At 37.9% G+C, this 21,822-nt stretch overlaps 2 protein-coding genes across 4 annotated transcripts; both read left to right on the top strand.

Moving 5' to 3' along the window:
• The first annotated feature begins 384 nt into the window (after positions 1-384).
• On the top strand, positions 385-9,929 carry ctdsp2 (CTD (carboxy-terminal domain, RNA polymerase II, polypeptide A) small phosphatase 2). Of its 2 annotated transcripts, none has more exons than XM_044037732.1 (7): positions 385-1,358; positions 3,784-3,947; positions 5,175-5,276; positions 5,740-5,796; positions 6,415-6,507; positions 7,404-7,589; positions 8,204-9,929. In XM_044037732.1, the coding sequence occupies exons 1-7, from the start codon at positions 1,298-1,300 to the stop codon at positions 8,327-8,329; spliced, it is 789 nt and encodes a 262-aa protein (XP_043893667.1). In that variant the 5' UTR covers positions 385-1,297; the 3' UTR covers positions 8,330-9,929. The 2 variants fall into 2 exon arrangements, with proteins under 2 accessions (XP_043893667.1, XP_043893668.1); XM_044037733.1 differs by having other exon boundaries at positions 389-1,358; positions 5,178-5,276.
• An 883-nt stretch (positions 9,930-10,812) lies between these two features.
• On the top strand, positions 10,813-18,782 carry tegt (testis enhanced gene transcript (BAX inhibitor 1)). 2 transcript variants are annotated; one of them, XM_044038593.1, is made up of 10 exons: positions 10,813-10,952; positions 13,460-13,536; positions 13,638-13,746; positions 15,041-15,161; positions 15,533-15,581; positions 16,086-16,183; positions 16,296-16,375; positions 16,472-16,572; positions 16,743-16,818; positions 17,828-18,782. In XM_044038593.1, exons 2-10 carry the CDS (start codon positions 13,481-13,483, stop codon positions 17,849-17,851), a joined length of 714 nt encoding a protein of 237 aa, XP_043894528.1. In that variant the 5' UTR covers positions 10,813-10,952; positions 13,460-13,480; the 3' UTR covers positions 17,852-18,782. The 2 variants fall into 2 exon arrangements, with proteins under 2 accessions (XP_043894528.1, XP_043894527.1); XM_044038592.1 differs by lacking the exon at positions 10,813-10,952 and adding an exon at positions 11,414-11,529.
• The last annotated feature ends 3,040 nt before the right edge of the window (positions 18,783-21,822 follow it).

The raw sequence follows: 21,822 nt of genomic DNA, 5'->3' as shown, positions 1-21,822 counted from the left end.
TGGATGTCATTACTGGTAATGATGTTGCATTGTTATCAAGTATATGACAACAAAGAATATTGGATCTTAAGTCCCCCCATGCAGACAGATAAACACATACTTTATAACTATCATAAAACAATGCTAATCAAAGACAAAATCTACTGAAAATACACAATAATGACTGTCCATTCAATCTTAAGGGAACATTTCTAAGCAGTCTAAAAGTAAGGGACTCCAGGGTAGAAAATAATTAAACACAATGTTTCAGTCATCTGTAGCTTAAGAGTTTAAAAAACCAACACACTTAGACTCAACAGTCTTTATATATTTATTTTATGTAGTGTGTGTATTATATACACTGTTACACAATTATATAGATATACATACTGTACCATACTATTATTCAATTTAGGAAATAATAGACAATAGTGAATGTAATATTTATAATAGCCCGTAACAGTGTTTCAACGGGAAATACACAGTCTGTCGTTATGTATGGGCTAGTTTAGCTTTAACGTGTGTTAATTCACTCTGTTCTGTATTTATTAGTTTATTTATTTGTTATTACAAACAGTGTGATCTCATTTGCGGGAGCAGCGTTGGAATGTGTTCGCTGCGGAGCGTGCGGGACGGGGAGGAATGCCTCGACCACGCCCACATCCCCTCCCGGCCGTCCAATCACGAAACGGAGACCGTTTCAAGGCGCCCGCGGAGTCCCTACCGTAGAAAAACAAAACCCCGGATAACAACAAAACTGGTATTTTACATCGAACTACGCGCTGGGATCGGTTTTCCCGCACCAAAGACCACGCGTGTCGCCGAATCTCGGCGTTTTCCGTCGCTATTTGGCGTCTTTCGGGCGGTGTTGTTTATCTGTAGTAAGGGGGGGCTTGAAACCGGCCTCACTTGCCCCATTTCCTCGGTTGTTTTCCTCCTCTCGCCTGGATTCTCCATGTTGTTAGTGCAAAAGTGAGGAGTTCGCTGCGACGGGAGAGGGGGCAGCTCGGCGATATTTCCAGTAATAGTAGCGATAAACCCGAGACGACGGAGCGGACACAGCCTCAAATAGCCTCCTTAAAACACATTTCCAAGTGCCTTTCCCTCCTCCTCCCTCCCCAGGCAGCGGCGGACCTCCGAGAGAAGGAGAAGCGGCGGGGGAACAAGACGAATCCCACACTCTCTCACCAAGGACCGTAAGTGAGGCGGGCTACAAGTGAACCTCGATAAAATCGACTTATAAATAAAACCCAATGAGGGATGCCCATCCGTGCTCGGGGACAGGATTTGAGGATTTTGAGGGCTCCGTGATTGTCAGATGGAAAGTTCTGTTATCACCCAAGTGCAGAAAGAAGACGTTCAAGTGTCACCGAAAGCAGGTGAGTTCGGCCTGTGTTTGTACGTGTGTGTTTTCTGTTAAAACATCATTTAACATGCGACTGATTCAATATCAGGCCTGTTTGTTTTCAGGATAGTGAAGGGGGAGGAAGCCTGTTGTGTAGTGCGCCCATTTGACAGTTACGCTCTGCGGATGGTGGTGGAGCGCGCTCACAGGCGCATTACCATTTAAAAAAAAAACACATTTTTTACATTTAACTCCTGATATTATATTCACGCTTAACGTCTATAAAACACAAAGAGATGCGTTTGAAAAATAAAAAATGTGCTTCTGTGGTTCTTTACCTGAGCCCTAATTTGTTGTTTTTCTTCAGTGATCACCTGCAGATCATTCTAGCTCTTAAATCGATTATCATGAATAACATGTTTGTGCCAGAAACAGTTTTATTGTGCACCTCACACTGTACTTTATCACAGCCAAGTGATTCATGTTGTATTGGATGTAAGATCAAGTTCACGGTATCCATTACGCACTGGGTTTTCCATCCACGGCTTCCAGCTATTGTTGACCACATTGTTTTTATTCTGCATTCTCTGTTGTTATTGATGGAATTTGTGTGGCTTCTGTTCGTGTGTTGTTGTGATTATCACCGAGGTTTTGTCGGTGCTGTTGTTGTTGCTGCTGGTCTGGTCGATCCAAACCCAGCTGCCGCGCATTTATGCTTCTCAGGTTCCAGCTTGTTTGGCACGTCCCATAATGCTACTACTACCAGGTAGAGCATGAGGACCTCCTCGTGTGTCAGTGCAGGGATCGTTCTATCTACAGCACAGTCATAAAGCCAAGCTGTTGCTGTGCATGTGTAAACTACACCGTGGTGTTTTGTTGTCCATGTTCAGTGCGCATCGGGAGAAAACTGCTGCTGCACTTAAACGTTTGTTTTTTTTCAGTGCAGCAGCAAACAGCCCGTTAAATCACAGTGTGTGTGTTCTACGATGATGGCTGCAGAGAGGGTCTACAAAGGCTGTGGATTAATTAACAGCAGCGCTGCATAGAAATACCAGGTGCCGCGGTATTGACAGCGGAATGCACAAACACACCCCTCTGCACACGCCCATTGTAGCGCCTTCAAAGATTCCGTTGTTTGCACGCTTTTCCTTGCGCTTGAATGAGGCTCTGCTCATTGATTCTGGCTCACCATTCGCTTGGTAATATTGTGCATATTGCATGATTATGGTGTGTTTCGCCCCATTTATTGTTTTGGTTATGAAAAATAATAGTACCATTTTTTTCATCCCTGCATGTTTTGTTGAAATGAGTACATTTAAATGACCCTTGATTCATCACATAAGTATCTACAGGATTATCTGTTTTGGGTTGTTTTTTTCTATCACACGTAGAGGAGATTAAATGCATGTGTTATGTCATCCATGACTAGTACTGCCCTCCTGTGGGAAATCAATAGGCTGAATTGCGCTGACTGGCAATGTACAATTCACATCAACTGGCTACATACATCTGGATTGTGTTAAATCAAAACAATATGAGAGATGTGTTGTTGAACTAACGAAGGACATCTACAGAATAACAAAAGTAGGATGACCTAATCGAGCCCTAGTGTCCTTTGTCTCTTGAACGTGTAGTTTTGTAACATGGTCGTTGGTGTGTCTGCATTCTGTCTTTAGAGCATTGAGGGTTAGCAGGGTGGACACTAAGAAAAAGGGTAACTCATAGAAGGAAGCAGCTGGGTGGTACACACTTCTGGCTGCTGAGTTTATCAACAGTTTGTCTATTCAGTGTGTGTTTATGAACTATGATGACACTGAATCTATTGGTATAACTTCAAGCAAGTCCTCACTTGAAAAGAACCTTAGAAGGGACTTGTAAGAATGTTTCCCCCACCCTTTTCTTTCACTGAGTCTTGTCAAGTCTGCTCGGACAGCCACGGTTACAGTGACGGATCAAAGATGTGCACAGAGCACTGAGGTGTGACTGCTTGTCCAGCTCACTGACTGGCTGTAGCTCCAGGCAGCTCTGGAAGGTCTTGGAGTTTAAAATGGTTGGAATGTTTTCTGTCTGTGTTTTCTGTTGAGGGTACTGCTGAAAAGTGTGGGTTTTCCCGCCCTCTGTGATTATATAACATGTACCAGCCATTTCCAGCAGCAGAGGCAGGCGCATTAAAAACAGATTTCATGTGCGGGCTATGCCATTTGTATAAACAGATGGAGGGTGCCTTTAGGAGTGAGCAGGTTTATTCTATACATTTCAAGCCACATAAACCTTATTGAGTAGTGTTTGTGACGTTTCTTTTAATTTCTCTTTTGTTTGTATCAAGATTTGTTTTGTGAGAGGCAGAAAATAAGCAGTTGTGGCATGTAATCCAAGGCCACAGTGATCATCTCTTTGTTGGCAAGATGTAGTTTTGCCGTGCTATGTCTTGAAAGTCTCTCTTTCTCTGTATTGAACAGGCCAGGTGAACCAGTCTGCCCTAAAACAGCCACGGAGTTGTAACATCTTCAAAGCACTCTTCTGTTGCTTAAAGGCTCAGGATGGCCCCAAACCACCAACACCACTACCACCACCCTCCCAGCAGGCCTTGCTGGATTCACAGGAAAATGGAATGGTTGTCAAGGTAACACTGTTCTTATTCCAGCAATATTTTTCTCAACATTGAAAACAATTTGTAGTCCTGTCTTTATTTCTGTTTATTTAAGATTTTACTTCCTTGTCGCACCCACACACACACACACACACACACACTGTGTGCCATAAAAGGGGAGGCATTTCAATAGTTTATCTGCTTGTAGAAATATACTTAATATGCTGTTGTAAAAATGTCCTTATTATTGTCTTGAAACTTCATTGTTTTTTTTTTATAGCTGAGCACTAAACCCACCACTGCACCTGGTCCGAACATCTTGAAAAGTTAACCGCCAACTGTCTGCGGATATGAAATTACTTTGATGATCGTACTTGATCCTTTAAGGAATATAAGAATGACAAAGTGCCTCGCAGTCCTTTAGGCAGGTGGCGAGAACAATGTGAATAATGTGCCTTGTAATTGCTGAGGTACGGAATAAAAAATAAAGCCCTGAGCACCAACTGCACACTGCTTACAATGCTGGTGAATGTTGTCAGCCTGATTACGGCTTTACTATCATGTAAGGGGCCTTTTAATGAGAAGCAATGTTTGTTCAAATTGTGGCGTAACCTCCAGCCTCAGGAGCAAACAGGAAGCAGCGCCTATGGGGCCTGGTTATTGTCTGGTAGGCACTGAAATGAAACCAAATTAAACATTGGTCTTATGTTGCATTAGGGTTATTTTTTAGGAAGTGAAATAGGGCAGGTGTTATTCATGGATACCATTTTCTCATCCTAAGTTGTTGTGGCTTAATGGATAAACAGCTTGTGTTATGTAATATCTTAATAATTAATTTTAGTTTCACTGTGCTTGTAAATAGACAGAAACGAAATTAGTGTAAAACTGGATATCTGGAAATTAGATTAGGTCATGATAGTTTATTTTCCCTGCAGATGAACACCTTTAAAATCTAACAAGATGCCCCTACAAAGTATAATCAACAACATGAATATCCTGATCCTGAAGATATAAAATGTAAAAAGCTTTTGCAGTAAATAATTAAGTCTACTGCGCCATCATCACATGCATCCATTTATGAAACTGAGTCTTATCTAATTTCCCTAATGGCTGAGTTTTGATTTTTTTTCTGTGAATCACTTGAATGTTTTAGAACCAAACATGCTCTTTAGCTTTATATATACCCCAGACAAGACAAGACAAGACAAGAATGGTATTAGTGTTAATAAAAATAAAAAAAAATCTGTGAATTCTTTTAAGCAGTTTGAACCCAGCCTGCTGCCTGAAGTGAAGACCCAGGACCAAGGGAAGATTTGCGTGGTCATAGACCTGGATGAGACACTGGTGCACAGCTCATTCAAGGTACCCCACTTCTCATTATTTACACATTATACCTATGTATATATGTAATGTGTAGAAAACCAATGTAAATTTTGTCATTAATGTGAAACTTAATGGGGAGCCATTTTGGCCAGTAAAACGCCCTGTAAAATAGATTTAACTCTCAAAGGACTTCCTGGTTAAATAAATGAAAATAAAATAATAGACTCTTGTTCTTAAAAAAACAGTAATTATTCGTGAAATGTCCATTGGTTTGTTTGTTGAGCTAAAATATACAGTACACAATGACAGAATGTAGCAGCTGTGCGTCCGCCTAGTTTCTCTTCACACTTGTGTGTTGTAACATCTAGTGAATTATACTCTGCTGTTGTGCACTTTGATTTACATCGGCATTGATAACTTGTTATGTAATGCCATGTGAATGTGCACAGTGTGGCTCATGTGAATGAGCATACCAACCATCTCCTCTGTTTTCTCCCACTAGCCTATTAATAATGCCGACTTCATCGTGCCTGTGGAGATAGAGGGGACCACACACCAGGTAAAATACTGTGTGTGAGTGTGTTTGTTTGGGGGTGTTTGTGTATGTATGTTGATGTGTTTGCAGTGGTTGCTGAGCTGAAAAGGGATGGGTCTTGTTGTAACTGATCAGCCAGGCTTTCAGTGCTGGGTTCATGGAGCCCTCTACTGGCCAGATGTTGGAAAAAGGAAGGACAAGTATAAGTGGATGCATCAGCAAGAAAACGGTCATTTGAGCCCCAGTTCATTTAAAATGTGATTAATAATTAAAACCTTTTATATAACGGTCTCTGTGGAAATATATATTGGAGAAAAGTTACACGTAACCAGCACCGTGTACTGGACAGTTTGTTCAACTTTGGTGTAGGGCCTCACACTTTTGAACATGTGGAAATGTAATTAACTCAGAAATGTGATTCCTGGGACCCCATGTGCTGCTGAGGAATCCTGTGTGGGCCTCTGCCTGGTTCAAGTAATCCAGGATAGGCTGGTTAACACTGACACGGCCTATTCTTGATTACTTGTTTCAGGAACTGGCCATTAGCACCTAACGGACGGAAATGATGACTTTAAATGTGAAGAAATAAAATATATCAGTTAAATAGTCCTATGAGTTGATGGTTTATTGTTTCTTTTACAGGTGTATGTACTGAAGAGGCCATATGTGGATGAATTCTTGCAGAGAATGGGAGAGTTGTTTGAATGTGTGCTGTTTACTGCCAGTCTCGCTAAGGTACATCAAATACTGAAAGAGATTTCTTTCACAACAAGTCTTTTGTATGCTCTTTTATGAAATCTCTGATCAATCACATGTTGTTCTGCTTCTCCTGCCTGTTAGTTCTCCTTTTATTGGTAGAGAAACTGCTGAACATGATTTTGGTTAGTTGCCTTACCCTGCTCATGTTTAATTAAAACAATAGTAGGCTTCAGTGCTTGGTTGCACCACCTCTTTCCATGATTTGAGTGAAGAATCGTACTTAATCAAATAAAAATGGGTTGCACCACAAGCTAGTTTTTTTATGTAAATGTAATCATTAGTTTGTTTTGTAAAACAGAAACCAAACGAAAAAAACTTATGATCATATGTCCTTTTAGAGTAAAGCTAATTTGTGACCTAGCACTGGAGACAGTGCAACTGGAAAGGAAATTACTTAATTTCTCCTGCAACTACTTGAAAAAAAATCTAAAATCAAAATTTGTGTCAGTATGTAACAGCTTCTGATTCCAGAGTGACTTTTAGAAGTAGTAAATCATCAGTTGATACTTATTTTTACTCGTTATACATCTATTTATTAAATGTTTACACCATATTTTCTATTTAAATTCAACCTATTCCATTCTTATGTTTCACTCGACCACATTGAACTAGACCTTAGCCTAACAATAATTTCTGGATTTTTGTCTGAACTCATTGGGAAGGTTATTCTTGATTGTTTTTATTACATAGAGAGACTGGATTTATGAAGAGCTGGTGCAACCTGTTCCAAATGAGCAGATACTGGATGCGTGCTCTGCTTCGTAGCTATGTAATTTGAGAGTAAATATTCACTGTCAGTAGGAAGTCCTATTTAGCCTCAACCTTACACCGCCCTGCTTTTCCCTGTATACATCTTCCCTGATCTCCACCAGTATGCAGACCCAGTGACGGACCTACTGGATCAGTTTGGCGTTTTCCGGACTCGGTTATTCCGGGAATCTTGTGTATTCCACCAGGGCTGCTATGTCAAAGACCTAAGCCGCTTGGGTAGAGATCTACACAAAACCCTCATCCTGGATAACTCTCCTGCCTCCTACATCTTCCACCCTAACAATGCTGTGAGTTTTGATCTTCTCAGTATTATTTTGTGGATGTGCAGTATATACCAACAATATTGATGCTCGTCATTCAAACAATGTAATATTTCAAGTTTCAAGTAACACAAGTTTATAGAGAACATTTCAGTTTGTTCAAAAAAGTAGAGGGGACAATAAAAACAAGTCTGTAAATTGATAAAATAAGCAGATATTGTTGCAGAGATTACATTTTCTAGTGTCAGAAATATTTAGATTGTTTGGGAAACTGAATATATTTTTCAAAAGTTATTTTTATTACTGATTAGTATTCCTGTTTTTCCTCATCTGTTAAAGCAGTGAAACATGCCCACAGTCATTTCCTATAGCCCAAAGTGATCAAATGTCTTGTGTAAAAACCCAAATATATTCAGTACAGTATTGTACAGCTAAAATATGTCTGCAAGGAAAAGGGCCAATATGATGAAGAAAACAGCAAATTTCACTCTGGGCATTCTGCATTAAAAAAATCTAGATAAAACCCTTAAAAGAGGCAGGGGCTTCATTGAAATTTATTCACCAGTCATATCACATTCTGATTTAAAACATTCAGCTGTTTGGTTTCCTTCACATTTTCCAGTATATATTATTTTCTTCAGGTTCCTGTGGTGTCGTGGTTTGATGATGTGGAAGATGCTGAGCTGCTCAACCTTCTGCCTGTGTTTGAAGAACTTAGTCAAGCTGAGAACGTTTACACTCAGCTGGACCATCTTCGTGGACATTAAGCTCTCAAGGGGCCTGCTAAGTTCCTGTTAGAGCTCTAGATCGAACTGCAACCACAACAGAATTGTTTTTTTTTTGGTTTTTTTTTGGTTTTTGAGAATAGATGCTATCCAGTTGTTATTCTCTTTACCTCTGCACAACACTAATGCTTGCAATGTGTTTAAAGCACGAGGTTAAGGAAATTCCAAGTTTGGAAAACACAATGTCTTTGGCTCAAACAAGATTATAGATCACAATCTGAGGCTTTTCCTCTGAACATGTGCTGACAATATTGACAACCACTATTAGAGTGATGACAAAGAGCAGGAAACAACAACCAAAGCAGTTCACAATCCACAATCACTATTGCTCCAGTTAGTATGAATATCAAAGTGGTTCTTTTGCCAAAGCAGAAGCCTGCGCTTGACTTGACTTTTGGACATTGTGGTTTTTATTATTGTGCCTTTAAGGAACAACAAAATAACATCAGCTCTTTTTTAAGATTTTTGCCAGATTTTCTACATTTATTGATTTCTTTTTATAGGTTGTTTATAAGGAAATCTATTTTTAAATAAATGGTAAATAAGGTTCTTCTATGCAACCAAATTCTGTAACAACAGACAGTACCTCTTTATCAGCCAGTCAGTAATTGCATTCAGCAGATGTAAACATAGCTGTAGTCTTATTTACCTGTAAATGAGAAGCAAAAAAAATGTGTTTTACTAATTTGTACTGCAAACATAATATCTACAAAAAACATCACTAGTGGTCAGACTGGCATGTACTTATTGTTTATAAGTTAACAGAGTGAAATTTTGTCTTGATGGATCAGTTTGGAGCAGACACACTGGAATATGTTGGCGATTAGGATGACCATAGATGCCACCGTTTTAGCCAATGTTTAATTACAGTCCATTTGTCACATGTTTTTGTGTTGTTACTATATGACAGACAACATGCACTTGTTTTATATTGACAGTGCTGAAAGTAAAAACTGTGCCTTTGAAATTCGGACACAGAATCGTGTTCTGCCTGAACAGAGATTTGTAGGCCTACACACTCTGATGTGTCATGCTGAGCGTGAGAAAACACTGTCAAGAGCAGGTGTAAAGCCATGTGGCTGTGGTACTTGCAGTACAACACTTGAAAATATCAAATTTGATTTTTTTAACATGTATGAGTGTTTTTTTCTATATTTATTGGCCAAAAGAATCTGTATTGTTCAGTACTTTTTAATGCTTAACATTTTGCATTGTCATCCATATGCCTACTTTGAGGCGGGCCTTGCATTTGACTGTTTTGTCTGTGCCTAAATAAACATTTTGCTGTCAAAGTTCATGGGTATTTCAAGAAATACTTAAGAGTTAAATAATAAAGCTATAAATGCTATATCCAATCATGCAAGATCATGCATTTGAAAATTTATTACAATGGATATTTTGTGGGGTTGCGTTTTCTGGGTAATGTTTTTTTTTCTATGACGTAAAATGCCTGATGCAATTATTGCCTGCATGTTCTTACCAAGTAAAAATGACGATGAAAATATTGTGATGACCAAAAGTATTTGTTGCAAAAGTCACAATTTGTCTTTGTGTATCAGAATAAATGGAAAAACTAAAATTTCTCAATGTGATTTGACCAAAGCTCTTAAAACCAGGGTGCTTATTTCAATTTTAGTTTTTGTGTGATTGTTCTACCGTCTGAAACATACTCTCCCTTTCATCCAAAATAATACATATTATTTCATTTAAAAGTGAGTCTATGATTGCACTAACTACTGCAGGGCATTTCCAATAGATTAGGAATTCCACATCAGGATTACTTTCACTTTTGAAACTAATTATTTTGGATAGTTTTGTACTAAACTAACATGTGTTGTCAATACTAGACTTTTACTTGTGACTGGGTGTTTTTGCATTGTGGAATCACCATTTTTACTCAAGTAAGAATAATACATTTTACTTTTTAAAATCTCATTTACTCTAAAATGTTTGCCAGTAGTGGAAAAAAAGATAATAAAGGAAATAATACTATTTTTGAAAAACACTTCACTTGGGAAAGTCCTGTGTCAAGTTTGAGAGCAAAATTAATGTCCACAAGACATTTCTGAAGATACATTAATAAAAAAAACAGCATCAAGTATGTTCTTACTTTTGCTGATGAAAACCTAAATGACTAACTCTGAAATGACTTAAAATGGCTGTTTTTGCTGTGGGCATGACACATGACAGAAGCAAGTAGAGTACAAGGAGTAATATTTGCCTCTGAATTGTTGTAAATTTCAAGTAATAAACATAATGTAATTTGAAGAGACAACTGCATTTATTTTGGTTTCATTCTGAACACACCGCGGTTAAAGATATGATAGAAGCAAAAGTGAAACAAAAACGACAAAGAAAGCAACAGCTTTTTACTGGAACACGTCATGGCTGTACAGCTAAATTTAAGTCGGCCATTTTAGGTGTACCGGCGACATTATTCAGTGACACCAGGAAGTGCCTTCCTCATAAACATTCATCAGTACCTCTTCAATAGCACGTTTATTAAGTGCATTAAAAAAAAGGAATCGTCACATTTTCGATTGATCGGAATTATATATATTCTCTGACGACGCGGAAGTGATTTCCCATCGTTTAAGGGAGTGAGGTGAGTTTTAAATCTAATTTATATATAAATTAGGTTTCCCGCAAATTGTGAAAAAAGAAATACAGTTTGTTTCTCCAAACAACGCCACAGTTACACTGAAAAGATAAAAAAAATATTGATTAGAAAAAGTGCCAATAAATTAATTCAATTCAATAACACATTTTGTATAAAAGAGAAAATCAAGCAACAATATTAGGACAGACAACACCAAAAGTATAACTTAATATTGTATTATATAATATAAATATGGAGAACATACTTTTCATAGCCTTTCTGTTACACGTTTTTAATCTCTATTTCTAAATTACTGACATATATTAAATTAATATTAATTAATATTAATATTAAAATATGGCTTGAAGTGTTAAAACGCCACAAAAGTAATTTACTTCTCACACCACATCAAAATCGATTTTAAAAAACCATAAATGCGTTAAAAGTTACGTCAGTCTCGTCATTTTCTGGGCGTTTCCACGGTGACATCAGACGGCCTGTGTGTGTGTGCTGACGGACACGTACCGCTTTATTTATAAAACATTCTAAGTCAGGGATTCAAAAACTTCGGAGCAGAGGAAAGGTGAGACATAATATTATATCCGTGTGTCGGGTGTCGACGTGTGACAGTGACGGTGAAAAGGTTATCTGCCGAAGAATGAGCGACGCGTCGAATTGTATTTTCAGACGAAGTAGACGTAAGCTAGCCAATGCTAGGCGAGCAGCTAATATGATACTCTGATGTTTGGCTGTGTCTCAACTGGCCTGTCATTTTACTCCAAGCATGTTATTTATTATGTACTAGCTGGTGACGATTGTAACGTCAATATCTAACGTGTTTACTTGACAAACGCAATTGTACACTAGTTGTTGCTTTCAGCGACTGATACGTAACACCTGTTGTTTAACCTAGCTAATGTTTCGCTAATGTGCTCAGAAACGTAGCTATGCCCACCCTTTTGTATTTTAAACCTAATGGCAGAAAGTGTCTTAGGTTACAGTAAAAATATGACGGTAAAGGTCAGTCAAATGAGAATAAGCACATACTATCATTGAATATCCTTCATACGGCTTATGTCACGATCTCTAGATTCAGAAAAACTGGTCCAAACTCCAGTCTGTCCTGGTTAATAGTTACCTTATAATAACTGACAGTTGGAAACTAATCGTTTTGAAATATTTACTCATTACCAAATTAATCGTCAACTATTTTGATTATCGATTAATCGGTTTCAGCGTCTTAAATGTGAATGTTTTCTGATTTCTTCAATTTAACATTGAAATCATTTAAACGGATTCATTTTGGTTTGTGATAAGAGGGCTCCTCATTTAAGTGTGATTTAGTGATGCCAAGTCCTCTAGTGAGATTGCTCAAATCCAAAATATTATTTTCGATAAAGCACATACATAGAAACAAAAATGTGTTAACTATAATTGCAAATACATTTGAAAGTCTGGGCTACCGGAGACCGGAGCCCCCTGGGCTACCGGGAAGAATCCATGCACGATTGTGTAGTAGTTGATGCTGTCACCACTTGTATGTAAGTGATAATCTGTTGAGCAAATCTTCTTATTCATGGCCTTATCTAACTCTGTAGAGATCAGTTCAGGGGCATTCCCAACATTTTTTAAAAAAGTGTAACAGCGGCGCTGCACCCTTACTTTTTTAGTGTGCCCTCTTTCCAAAATGAAGATTTACCATTTGATGCTATTCAATAATGTACATCAGTTGCTACAGTTACCTTAAAATGTTGTGTTTTTTGCTATTTAAGCTATTTACTTAGTCTCTTACCTTTTAAGACAAAATAATAATTTCCACCTTAGAACTTCCCCCTTTTCAGCTCTACATTGTTTACACTACATCACTGTTTGACTTGGTATGTGGAATACATTTGTACCAGTGACAAAATATGAAGAGGAAATTAATTTGGTGTTTACTAAAGGCACATAGGCAACACAGTAGCAATAACATGAATAAGAAGTGTCTATTACATAGCATGGCCCTAGTCTGTGTAATGATTATTGGATCACATTGATAAAACAGATGAATAATCAAATGTATTGCAGTGTATCATATTTAAAAAACAAAACTGATTGATGTGTAAATTGTAATTTACTTTGTGTTATCGTTGCAGGTAAATGTAGTTCAGTAAAAAGAACAATACTTGGTGCAGGTCAACAATTTTAATTATAGATTAATTTAATTCAGACGGTTAAATTGACCGTTGTTCCAAATTGAACAAATGTGTTGTTTGTTCATGAAACCTGTAAGTAGGTTCCCATATTGCAGTTCTATATAAGTGTAATTATGCCACTATATTAACATCTCAAATGAGCATTAATTTAAAGAGATAATTAGACTTTTTTCAGTAAGTTCCGGCAGGTATGATGGGGCTTCAAAGTTTTGTTCTTTGATGCCCTTTGATCTTTGTGTGTGATGTCATCAACATGGATATGGTTCAGAATTACTGCATAGTCCTATTACTCAACCAGGTGCTGTCATTAATCCACAGATCTGATTTCCTGGTGCCATCATGAACGTGTTTGACCGCAACATCAATCTTGATGCTCTCTTGAAGTTCTCCCAAATGTACGTAAGCATGCAGAACACTGTGCTCTGTGATGTAAGTCGGGCATTTACAGAACTGGCTCTGCATCACCTTTTTTTTTCCGTATAATCCTTGTCTGCAGATCTCACTCCACTCAGGTGCACCTGAAGAATGTATACTCCAGCTTGGCAGTATGTATGTTTGTAGCTGCAGCTGGATCCTATGTCCATGTTGTCACACGCCTTTTTCAGGTAATGGTAACAAGATTCATCAGTGTACCTACTCAAAGTGATTCATTACATTTGTGCAAATTGTACTTTTTAGAATACTTAACCCTTTGACAACAATTGAATTTAAATGTCACAATTTCACACACAGTGGTACAATTATAAACACCGAACTTTTATTTTGAATTCCTGCTTTATTCAAGTAAAGTCTACATTTGTTGAAAAAAAGGCATATTTCCATCCAAAGTACCAGGGACTTTCAGAGGTTCCTGAAGACCATTGTTTGCTTATGTTGCTGTGATGAAAAACATGCAAATTAGAGTAAGGACATGAAAACAACCCATGGCTACAACAACCTGTTTACGGTCCACCAAGCACCAGTACAACAATGTTTCTGTAGTGTCTGCTTAGCAACGTTAAGCAAGGGAGAGAGTTCCAGATGTCTAGTAATGTATGGCCTTCATATCAGAAGATAGCGACCAAAAAATAAAATGATATCTAAAAACAACAGGAAAACAATATTTGGAAATGATAAATACTCATTCCTAACAATTAATTTATTCTATGGCTGTTAGGGTGATTGTTCTGTAAACACACGCTCTCGGAGTACACACTCATTTGCATCAGACACAAAGCAAGGCTAGGTGTGTCCGTCTGCTGAAATGTTGCATTTATGTGCACAGAGAAAGTGATAAACACAGAGTTTATGTTGATTTGAGTTGAGTCAATGTGTGGATGTTAAATAAAAAAACTTGCTTAATGCAAGAGATGTTATAAAGGATAAACTATGTTGGGACAAGTGAAACAGGCTGTCACAGTAGAGTTGATTAACAGGAAAAACAACAATAAAAAAGAAAGACATTCCGTTCGTGCTGCTATTAAGAGGCGAGGTCCCAACAAGTACGAAACCCTTTTTGGGGGCACCAATTACCCAGAACTTTATTTAGTCTCTGTGGTCGGAATGCACCCTGTCCCTGGTAAAGTCCAGAGGTCCTTGTGAAAGTTCCTGTGGCTAAAGGTGGGAAGGGACTCAGATCAGTAGATGACCATCACAAACCCAGCCCTCATGGTCGCAAAGGAAATGAGAAAAATCAACATAATAATTGGTGTAATTTGTCCTTTGCTGCACCACTGCCAAAACATCTGCTTATCAAGATATTTCAAGCATCACAGGCTGAAAGGCAGGTCTAAGACACAACCTCATTTGTCCTGAACATCTTATTCTATCATTTAAATGCAATCCTGATGCTAAATAAATAAAAATGTGTCACAGAATTGCTGTCCTTATTTCGTTTAACCTTGTTTCCTCTCTTTTCAGGGCGGCATGCTGTCCATGCTCGGCTGTCTGGGGATGATGTTCTGGTTGGCCATGACGCCACACAACCCTGAGACGGAGAAGAAGAGACTGGCTATCCTTGCCGGGTTTGCCTTCCTCACAGGTAAACCAATGGTTGATTTGGAACAATTGCTCACGTAATCACTCAAAACAAGTTTTGTTTCAGATGTTTCTGATCATATATTGAAGAAAATAAATGCCACGGTAGCTGTAGTTGGTCTTGGATTGTAGGTGGAACAAAACAAAACATCTCAAGATGTTATTTTAATTCTGGGAATTAAATTGGATTGAATCTCCAAAGTTATCTTATATACTTAATCAATAACATGAATGTCAGATGAATTCATAATGATAATTATCAGTAGCTGCAGCTTTCGTTTACTGGATGTTTCGAGTAAAGTTGCAACTTTGCATGTGACCAGGGCTGTCACTGTGTAAGTGTGACACTGTGTTTTGTCCTCCTCCTGTGTCCAGGTGTCGGCCTTGGCCCCACACTGGACTTTGTCATTGCTGTCAATCCGAGGTATGTGGAAAGTTACATAAGCAACTAACAGCTGCTTAGTAATAAGGACTGAAACAAAGAACCTTTAAACATGCTTTAAATAGACTGTGGACCAACTGTTTCCTGTTATTTGCTCACAGGAGAATGCTGAAACTCTTAAAGAGGGTTTGTTTTAGGCACTTCTCCTATAAACGTACCTTTGGGAGATTTTGCAGTTTTTTCAGCCTTTTGCTTGAAATGTGTTATAAATGTATGGGGGTTTTTTATGTTTTTTACACATCCATAATAAAGCTGTGATTAATTTATAAAACATATAGTTGGAAATGGCTGGTACAAGGTGCAACAGAAATAGCAGTAAAACTGTCAGAAACATTGTATACACACATTTCTACTTGCCACAATTTGCCAAATGGTGAATTGTGTTGCAGTATAAACAGTTGAGGAAACGCCTGTGTAATGAATGTAGCCTCTGTGGTGTAGATTTACATGCATAAAATTGAGAACCTTTGTTTGTTTTCTCCTCAGCATCATTCTGACGGCCTTCATGGGAACTTCTGTGATTTTCATTTGTTTCACTCTCAGCGCCCTCTATGCCAAACGCAGGAGCTACCTGTTCCTTGGAGGTAAAGGTTCTGTTTATTACACCCGATTTTCCCCTTTAGAGGAATGTTATTTTACGTAGCAGAAAACCTTTATTCCTTAAACTGTAATAAACAGTCCTCTTTTTTCTCTCAGGCACTCTGATGTCCGGCCTTTCCCTCCTGCTCCTGATGTCTGTGATGAACATGTTCTTTGGCTCTATGATGCTCTTTAAGGTATTTTTTAATATTCTCTCTCTGTAAGATTCTGTGATTGGCTGTGTGTCACATATTGTGAGGTGGAATTAATTTATGCTTCTGGTTTCCCGACAGGCGCACATGTACCTGGGGCTGCTCATCATGTGCGGCTTTGTCCTGTTTGACACTCAACTCATCATCGAGAAAGCAGAGAACGGTGACAAGGACTATGTCTGGTGAGGAGAATTATGTCTTATGAACTTGACGTCTGATTCAAATAAGTTGCACTTTTGCACAATTTCAGCCATTAAATCATGAAGGTGAACAGTTTGTAGCCCTTTCTTTTATAAATAATGATTGGGGAAACATTGATACTAAAACCATCTTCATATGTTTTATTTTGAAGGCACTGTGTGGATCTGTTCCTTGACTTCATCACCATCTTCAGAAAACTGATGGTCATCCTTGCCTTGAATGATAAGGTATTTATAAAGCAAAGATCTTAATGTTGACTTTTATGTGTCAATCCAAAAATTCCTCCAGATTATTGTTTCACTGCATGACATGTTCCATCATCTCAAATGAAAACTGGCTCTGCAGTTTAATTTGAGTCAATCGCACATAAAATTCTCCTACTGCCCTAAATACTAGTGTGTATTAATCCACTGTTTAAAATAGTTCCCAACAAGGAGGCCAGTGTGATAAAGCTGTTTAAGCATGATCGACTAAAAACTGTGCTGTACAGAGATGTTCAATTATTAATATTAAATTATTAAGGCTTGAAAAAATAAACAGTATTTGACCTATATTTAAAAAGGAGGTTTATGGAGTATTTTCACTAGATTTAACAAAAACGTATCTTTGAATGTATTTTCTTTCCGCTCTTCACTTTTCTAATGAATAATGTAATTATAGCTCTTTCACCAGCATACAAAACATAATTTTATTCTCATGGAATTAGGTCATGCAGATACCTATGCCGAGGTTTGAGATTCCCGACTTTTAAGACGCCACCGCAGTATAAAAGGCAAATCATTGTCATTAGACACGTCTTTTCAGAAACATTTGTTTGTTTTCTACTAATGTATCACTGTTTTGTGCAGTGACTAGTTAATATTCAGGTGATGATCGTACATATACGTAAAATATGTTGTTTTGCGTGTGACATTTAATGTGGTTTATTTTAATAAAGGTAGCGAAAAGTAGCTCTTTCTCAAATAGTTGCATCAATGACGGGCTGTTTGTTCACTGACTTTAGTTGATTTGTTTTCTATTAATCTTCTATTCAATCTAAAAGATTGACACTAATACTGGTAATTTTTGCGATGTTTTTATTTATTTATTTATTTATTGTATGAAAAGATCAGGTGGAAATCTCAAAACTATCAGCACACACTGTGTCTGCAGGGCTTCATAGCATCAGAGGAGCATGTCTTAAATGCTGTGTTGAGATGTCATGTTTTATTTCTCACCATTTCTTTTCTTTTCCAGGACAAGAAGAAGGAGAAGAAGTAATCTGCAGTTGAGAAGCTGGAATCTAAAAAAAAAAAACATCTTTGAGAACAGACACAAATTGCGATGCACTTGGTGCTTTTCACTTTCTGTCTTCATTTTTTAATTAACTCCTATACAGTCTTATACTATTGAAATTTCTTTTCATTTATTTTTTTGAAACTTACAACAAGGTTTGAATGTAAGTTTTGTGGTACACTAATCCTTGTCCCATCTTGGCTGTGAATGACTAATACACTAAAGCTGCAGTGATCCAGCTTGGCCTCTAGAGGGAAGCGTTGCTCTATGAAGGCTTAGATGCTGAGCAGCACTTAGAAGACTTTTATATTATTGTTATTTAGTGCCATAATTTAATTACACAGTAGGCTCCTTTTTAGTGGGTTGTGAGCTTCTGAAAAGTGATTGTTGATAAGGTTGAGTTTATGTAATTGTTTTTGTTGATTCACATATTAACATTTTCCCTCCGAATCGTTCTTTAGTGGAGTGTCACAAGATGTAGTGTCCCATGATTCTGACGGCAGTACTGTGTTCAGAAATATCCCGATTAAGTTGTTGATTTCCTTTCACAAATTTAGTTTAGTGAGTGAAAATAATGAAGCCTGGTAATGTTGATGCAAACCGTGATGGCCTGTCACACTCATGGCGCACGGTGACTCGTTCAGACAGACTCACAGCCACGACAAGTCGCAAAGAGAAATGTTAGTTCCGTCTGTCACTGTGTTTTCTAATTGAAGCAAAGACAGACATGTTATTCATACCACTCCCCTACAAATCTCTCCAAATATCTGTGGTTTCAAAAATTGGTTTGGTAAACCTTGCAATTTGGCATTGATGCATTTTTGTTGGACATGTATACTGTGAAGAATTTATTTTATTGATGTAAAATTGAAACTAATACTTTGATACATTTGCTCAAATAAATGTGTTGAACGTTTGAATGTTTCCTTGCATAATTCCTGCTCCCTGGACAGTGTTGGTGAATGTTTTTTTTTTTACTAAAGTAGAAATGTTAACACCTCACTAGAGCCGCAACAAACCATTATTTTCATAATCGATTAATATGTCGTTATTAATACTCCAGGTATTCTAACACAAACTATCATACATTGATACAACACATTTAGAGCTGAAACGCTGAATTAAACGTCAACTATTCTGATAATCGCTGAATTGGTTTGAAGCTTTTTTCATCGTTAAAACAAGATTTCTGATTGTTTCAGCTTCTTAAACATGAATATATTCTTCATTTCTTTGCTCCACATAATGAAGAAATCACTAAAAGTGCATCATTTTGCTTTGTGGACAAAACAAGATATTTGAAAACATAATTTCCAGGTTTGACAAACACCGATCACCAAGCGGTTACTCGATTAATTGTGAAAAAATAATGGACAGATGAATCGATTATGAAAGTAATCGTTAGTTGCAGCTCTAAATGCATTAGGGTGTTCCTCAAGTAAATGTTGGTGCCAGTTAAAATGCAATACGTTTTATACATACAGCCGTATTAAATACAGTAGATGTGTATGTAATATCTAAGTATGTTTAATAACTACTGTGTTCAAATGTAAAAGTAGAAATACTGCAGAACAGCACTGGAGTACATACATGTGCTTTCCACAGCTGTTTATGAATACTTCCACTGTCCCAAATACATAATAAAAAGAGAGATAAACGATAATAATATTGATTAAAAAAAAAGACCCAACTAAATCAAAACATTTTAATTAGAAAGTTGAAAAACGGCAGTAGGTACATAGGACCTCTATTGGCTAGGGCTAACAAACAGCAACGGAGATGTAGAAATACAAGATATGAACATAATCTACTAAGCGAGGAGACTGCAATTTTCACAGAGATAACAAAAAAGAATTAAAGAAAAGAAACAATGACCGCAAAATGATGCACATTTAAAATAAATAAATAATAGAAATACATATTCATCGAATAGTGTAGCCATTTCTCTTTTCTATGCTGTTATTGCTGGTATATATTACCTTTAAATGTAGTATGATTTCAAACAAACACATTCTGACAACCGTCCTCGGTCGAAGAAAAAAAACCAATATCAACATGATCAATAAAGTCGTTTATACATTTAAAGTTGTGATGCATGAGTTGAGCAATTAAGAGTCACAGACATGGACATTCTTTTTTTTTTTTTTCAGAGCTCCCATGTTTTTTTTGTTGTTTTTCCAACACATTATGTGATGAAATGATGTTGAGAAACAGAAAGATTGACGCATTGATACAGTTACAGTACTTCAGTTTTCAAAGTGGTTAGCGCTTCACTGCTTCCTGGATGTACAACAAAGACGTGTTTGCCGATGATGAGAAACACACAAAAAAAACACAAAAAGACAAGTTGCCAAACAACTACCAGAGTTTCAAGGGTTTGTGCTAATCGTTAGCGTGGCCATGCGTCTTGCTGTCCTGTACACATGAATTAAAGAGAAGGCTCCACAGACGAGTCTGATTGTGAAAAAAGTGAACAACGTACGTCATTTGGGTGACTTTTGGCTTCATGTTTTATTTGAAATCCTGAGGAGAAGTCTATCCATTCATCTTTCCAGTTGCAGCAGAAGCAGCTGATGATACATAACCAGATTATTCTGTGCGGACATCAACAGGACACAGTTTCTTTTCCTCAAAAGGTGGCAGCGGGTTCAGCAGCATCACAGAACAGCCCGTGGCCAGGAGATGTGTGGTCAGAGTGGCACTGGGTGTGTTTTTTTTTTGTTTTTTTTTATATCTGTGGATTTATATCTGTAGATGAGTAACTGTCTCCCCAGTTCTGTCTGAGGATCATCCTTGGCTGCCGCAGGATGACAGACTGTCGTACAGAGAATCGCTCAGAGACTCCGGCGTCTCCAGGACCTGAGGTCGGCTTGGGGACAGTGCTTCCTCCGGCCTCTCCCTCAGCAGCTCAAGCCCGGACTCCCGGCTCATCTCGGGGACGCTGGGAGTGCGGCTCTTCCCCCTGCGGCTCATGCCCGTCTGGGCAGGGACCGGCAAGCTGGCTGGGTCAACTATCCGACTGGAGGAGGGACCGCTGGCCTTCATGCTCTGAGGAGGAGGAAACATGTTATTTCTATTGTTTCATTTAAATTGGCCGTATTTGTGAGCTGTGTACTCATTTCTAGTTTGAGAACAGGTGCTGCAGCCTAATGGTGTGGCTGACTGTGAGAGCATACAGTCTTTCAGTATATTTTTTTCTATCACACTATTTTGTTAGGCCTCAAATGTACATATTTTATTATGTAAACATTCTTTTCTATTTTTTCAAGCAAACACCTTTTTCTCAAGATCAGAAAAAACATCATAGTTTAGTATGTCGTTCAAAATGAGTCAAAAAAATCATAGTATAGTATGTTGTCCAAAATGAGTCAAAAAAGTCATAGTATAGTATGTTGTCCAAAATGAGTCAAAAAAGTCATAGTATAGTATGTCTTCTAAAATGTGCCAAAAAAGTCATAGTATAGTATGTCGTCCAAAATCAGTCAAAAAAGTCATAATTCAGTATGTCGTCCAAAATCATTCAAAAATGTCATAGTATAGTATGTTGTCCAAAATCAGTCAAAAAAGTCATACGCCACACACAACTAGAGACAAACAACCATTCACTCTCACACTCACACTCACTCCTATGGTCAATTTAGAGTGTCCAATTTACCTAATCCCCATATTGCATGTTTTTGGACTGTGAAAGGAAGCCGGAGTACCCGGAGAGAACCCACGCACACACGGGGAGAACATGCAAACTCCATGCAGAAAGGCCCTTGTTCCAACCGGGGCTCGAACCCGGGTCTTCTCGCTGCAAGGCGAGAGTGCTAACCACTACACCACCGTGTGGCCCCTCATAGTATAGTATGTCGTCAAAAATCAGTCAAAAAAAAAAGAAAAAGTCATAGTATGTTGTCCAAAACCAGTCAAAAAAGTCATAGTATAGTATGTCGTCCAAAATCAGTCAAAAA

Source organism: Solea senegalensis, linkage group LG11, assembly GCF_019176455.1.
Source record: "Solea senegalensis isolate Sse05_10M linkage group LG11, IFAPA_SoseM_1, whole genome shotgun sequence".
Lineage (NCBI taxonomy): Eukaryota > Metazoa > Chordata > Actinopteri > Pleuronectiformes > Soleidae > Solea > Solea senegalensis.
Note: the sequence above shows the minus strand (reverse complement) of the source record. Positions and strands in the feature narration are given on the sequence as shown.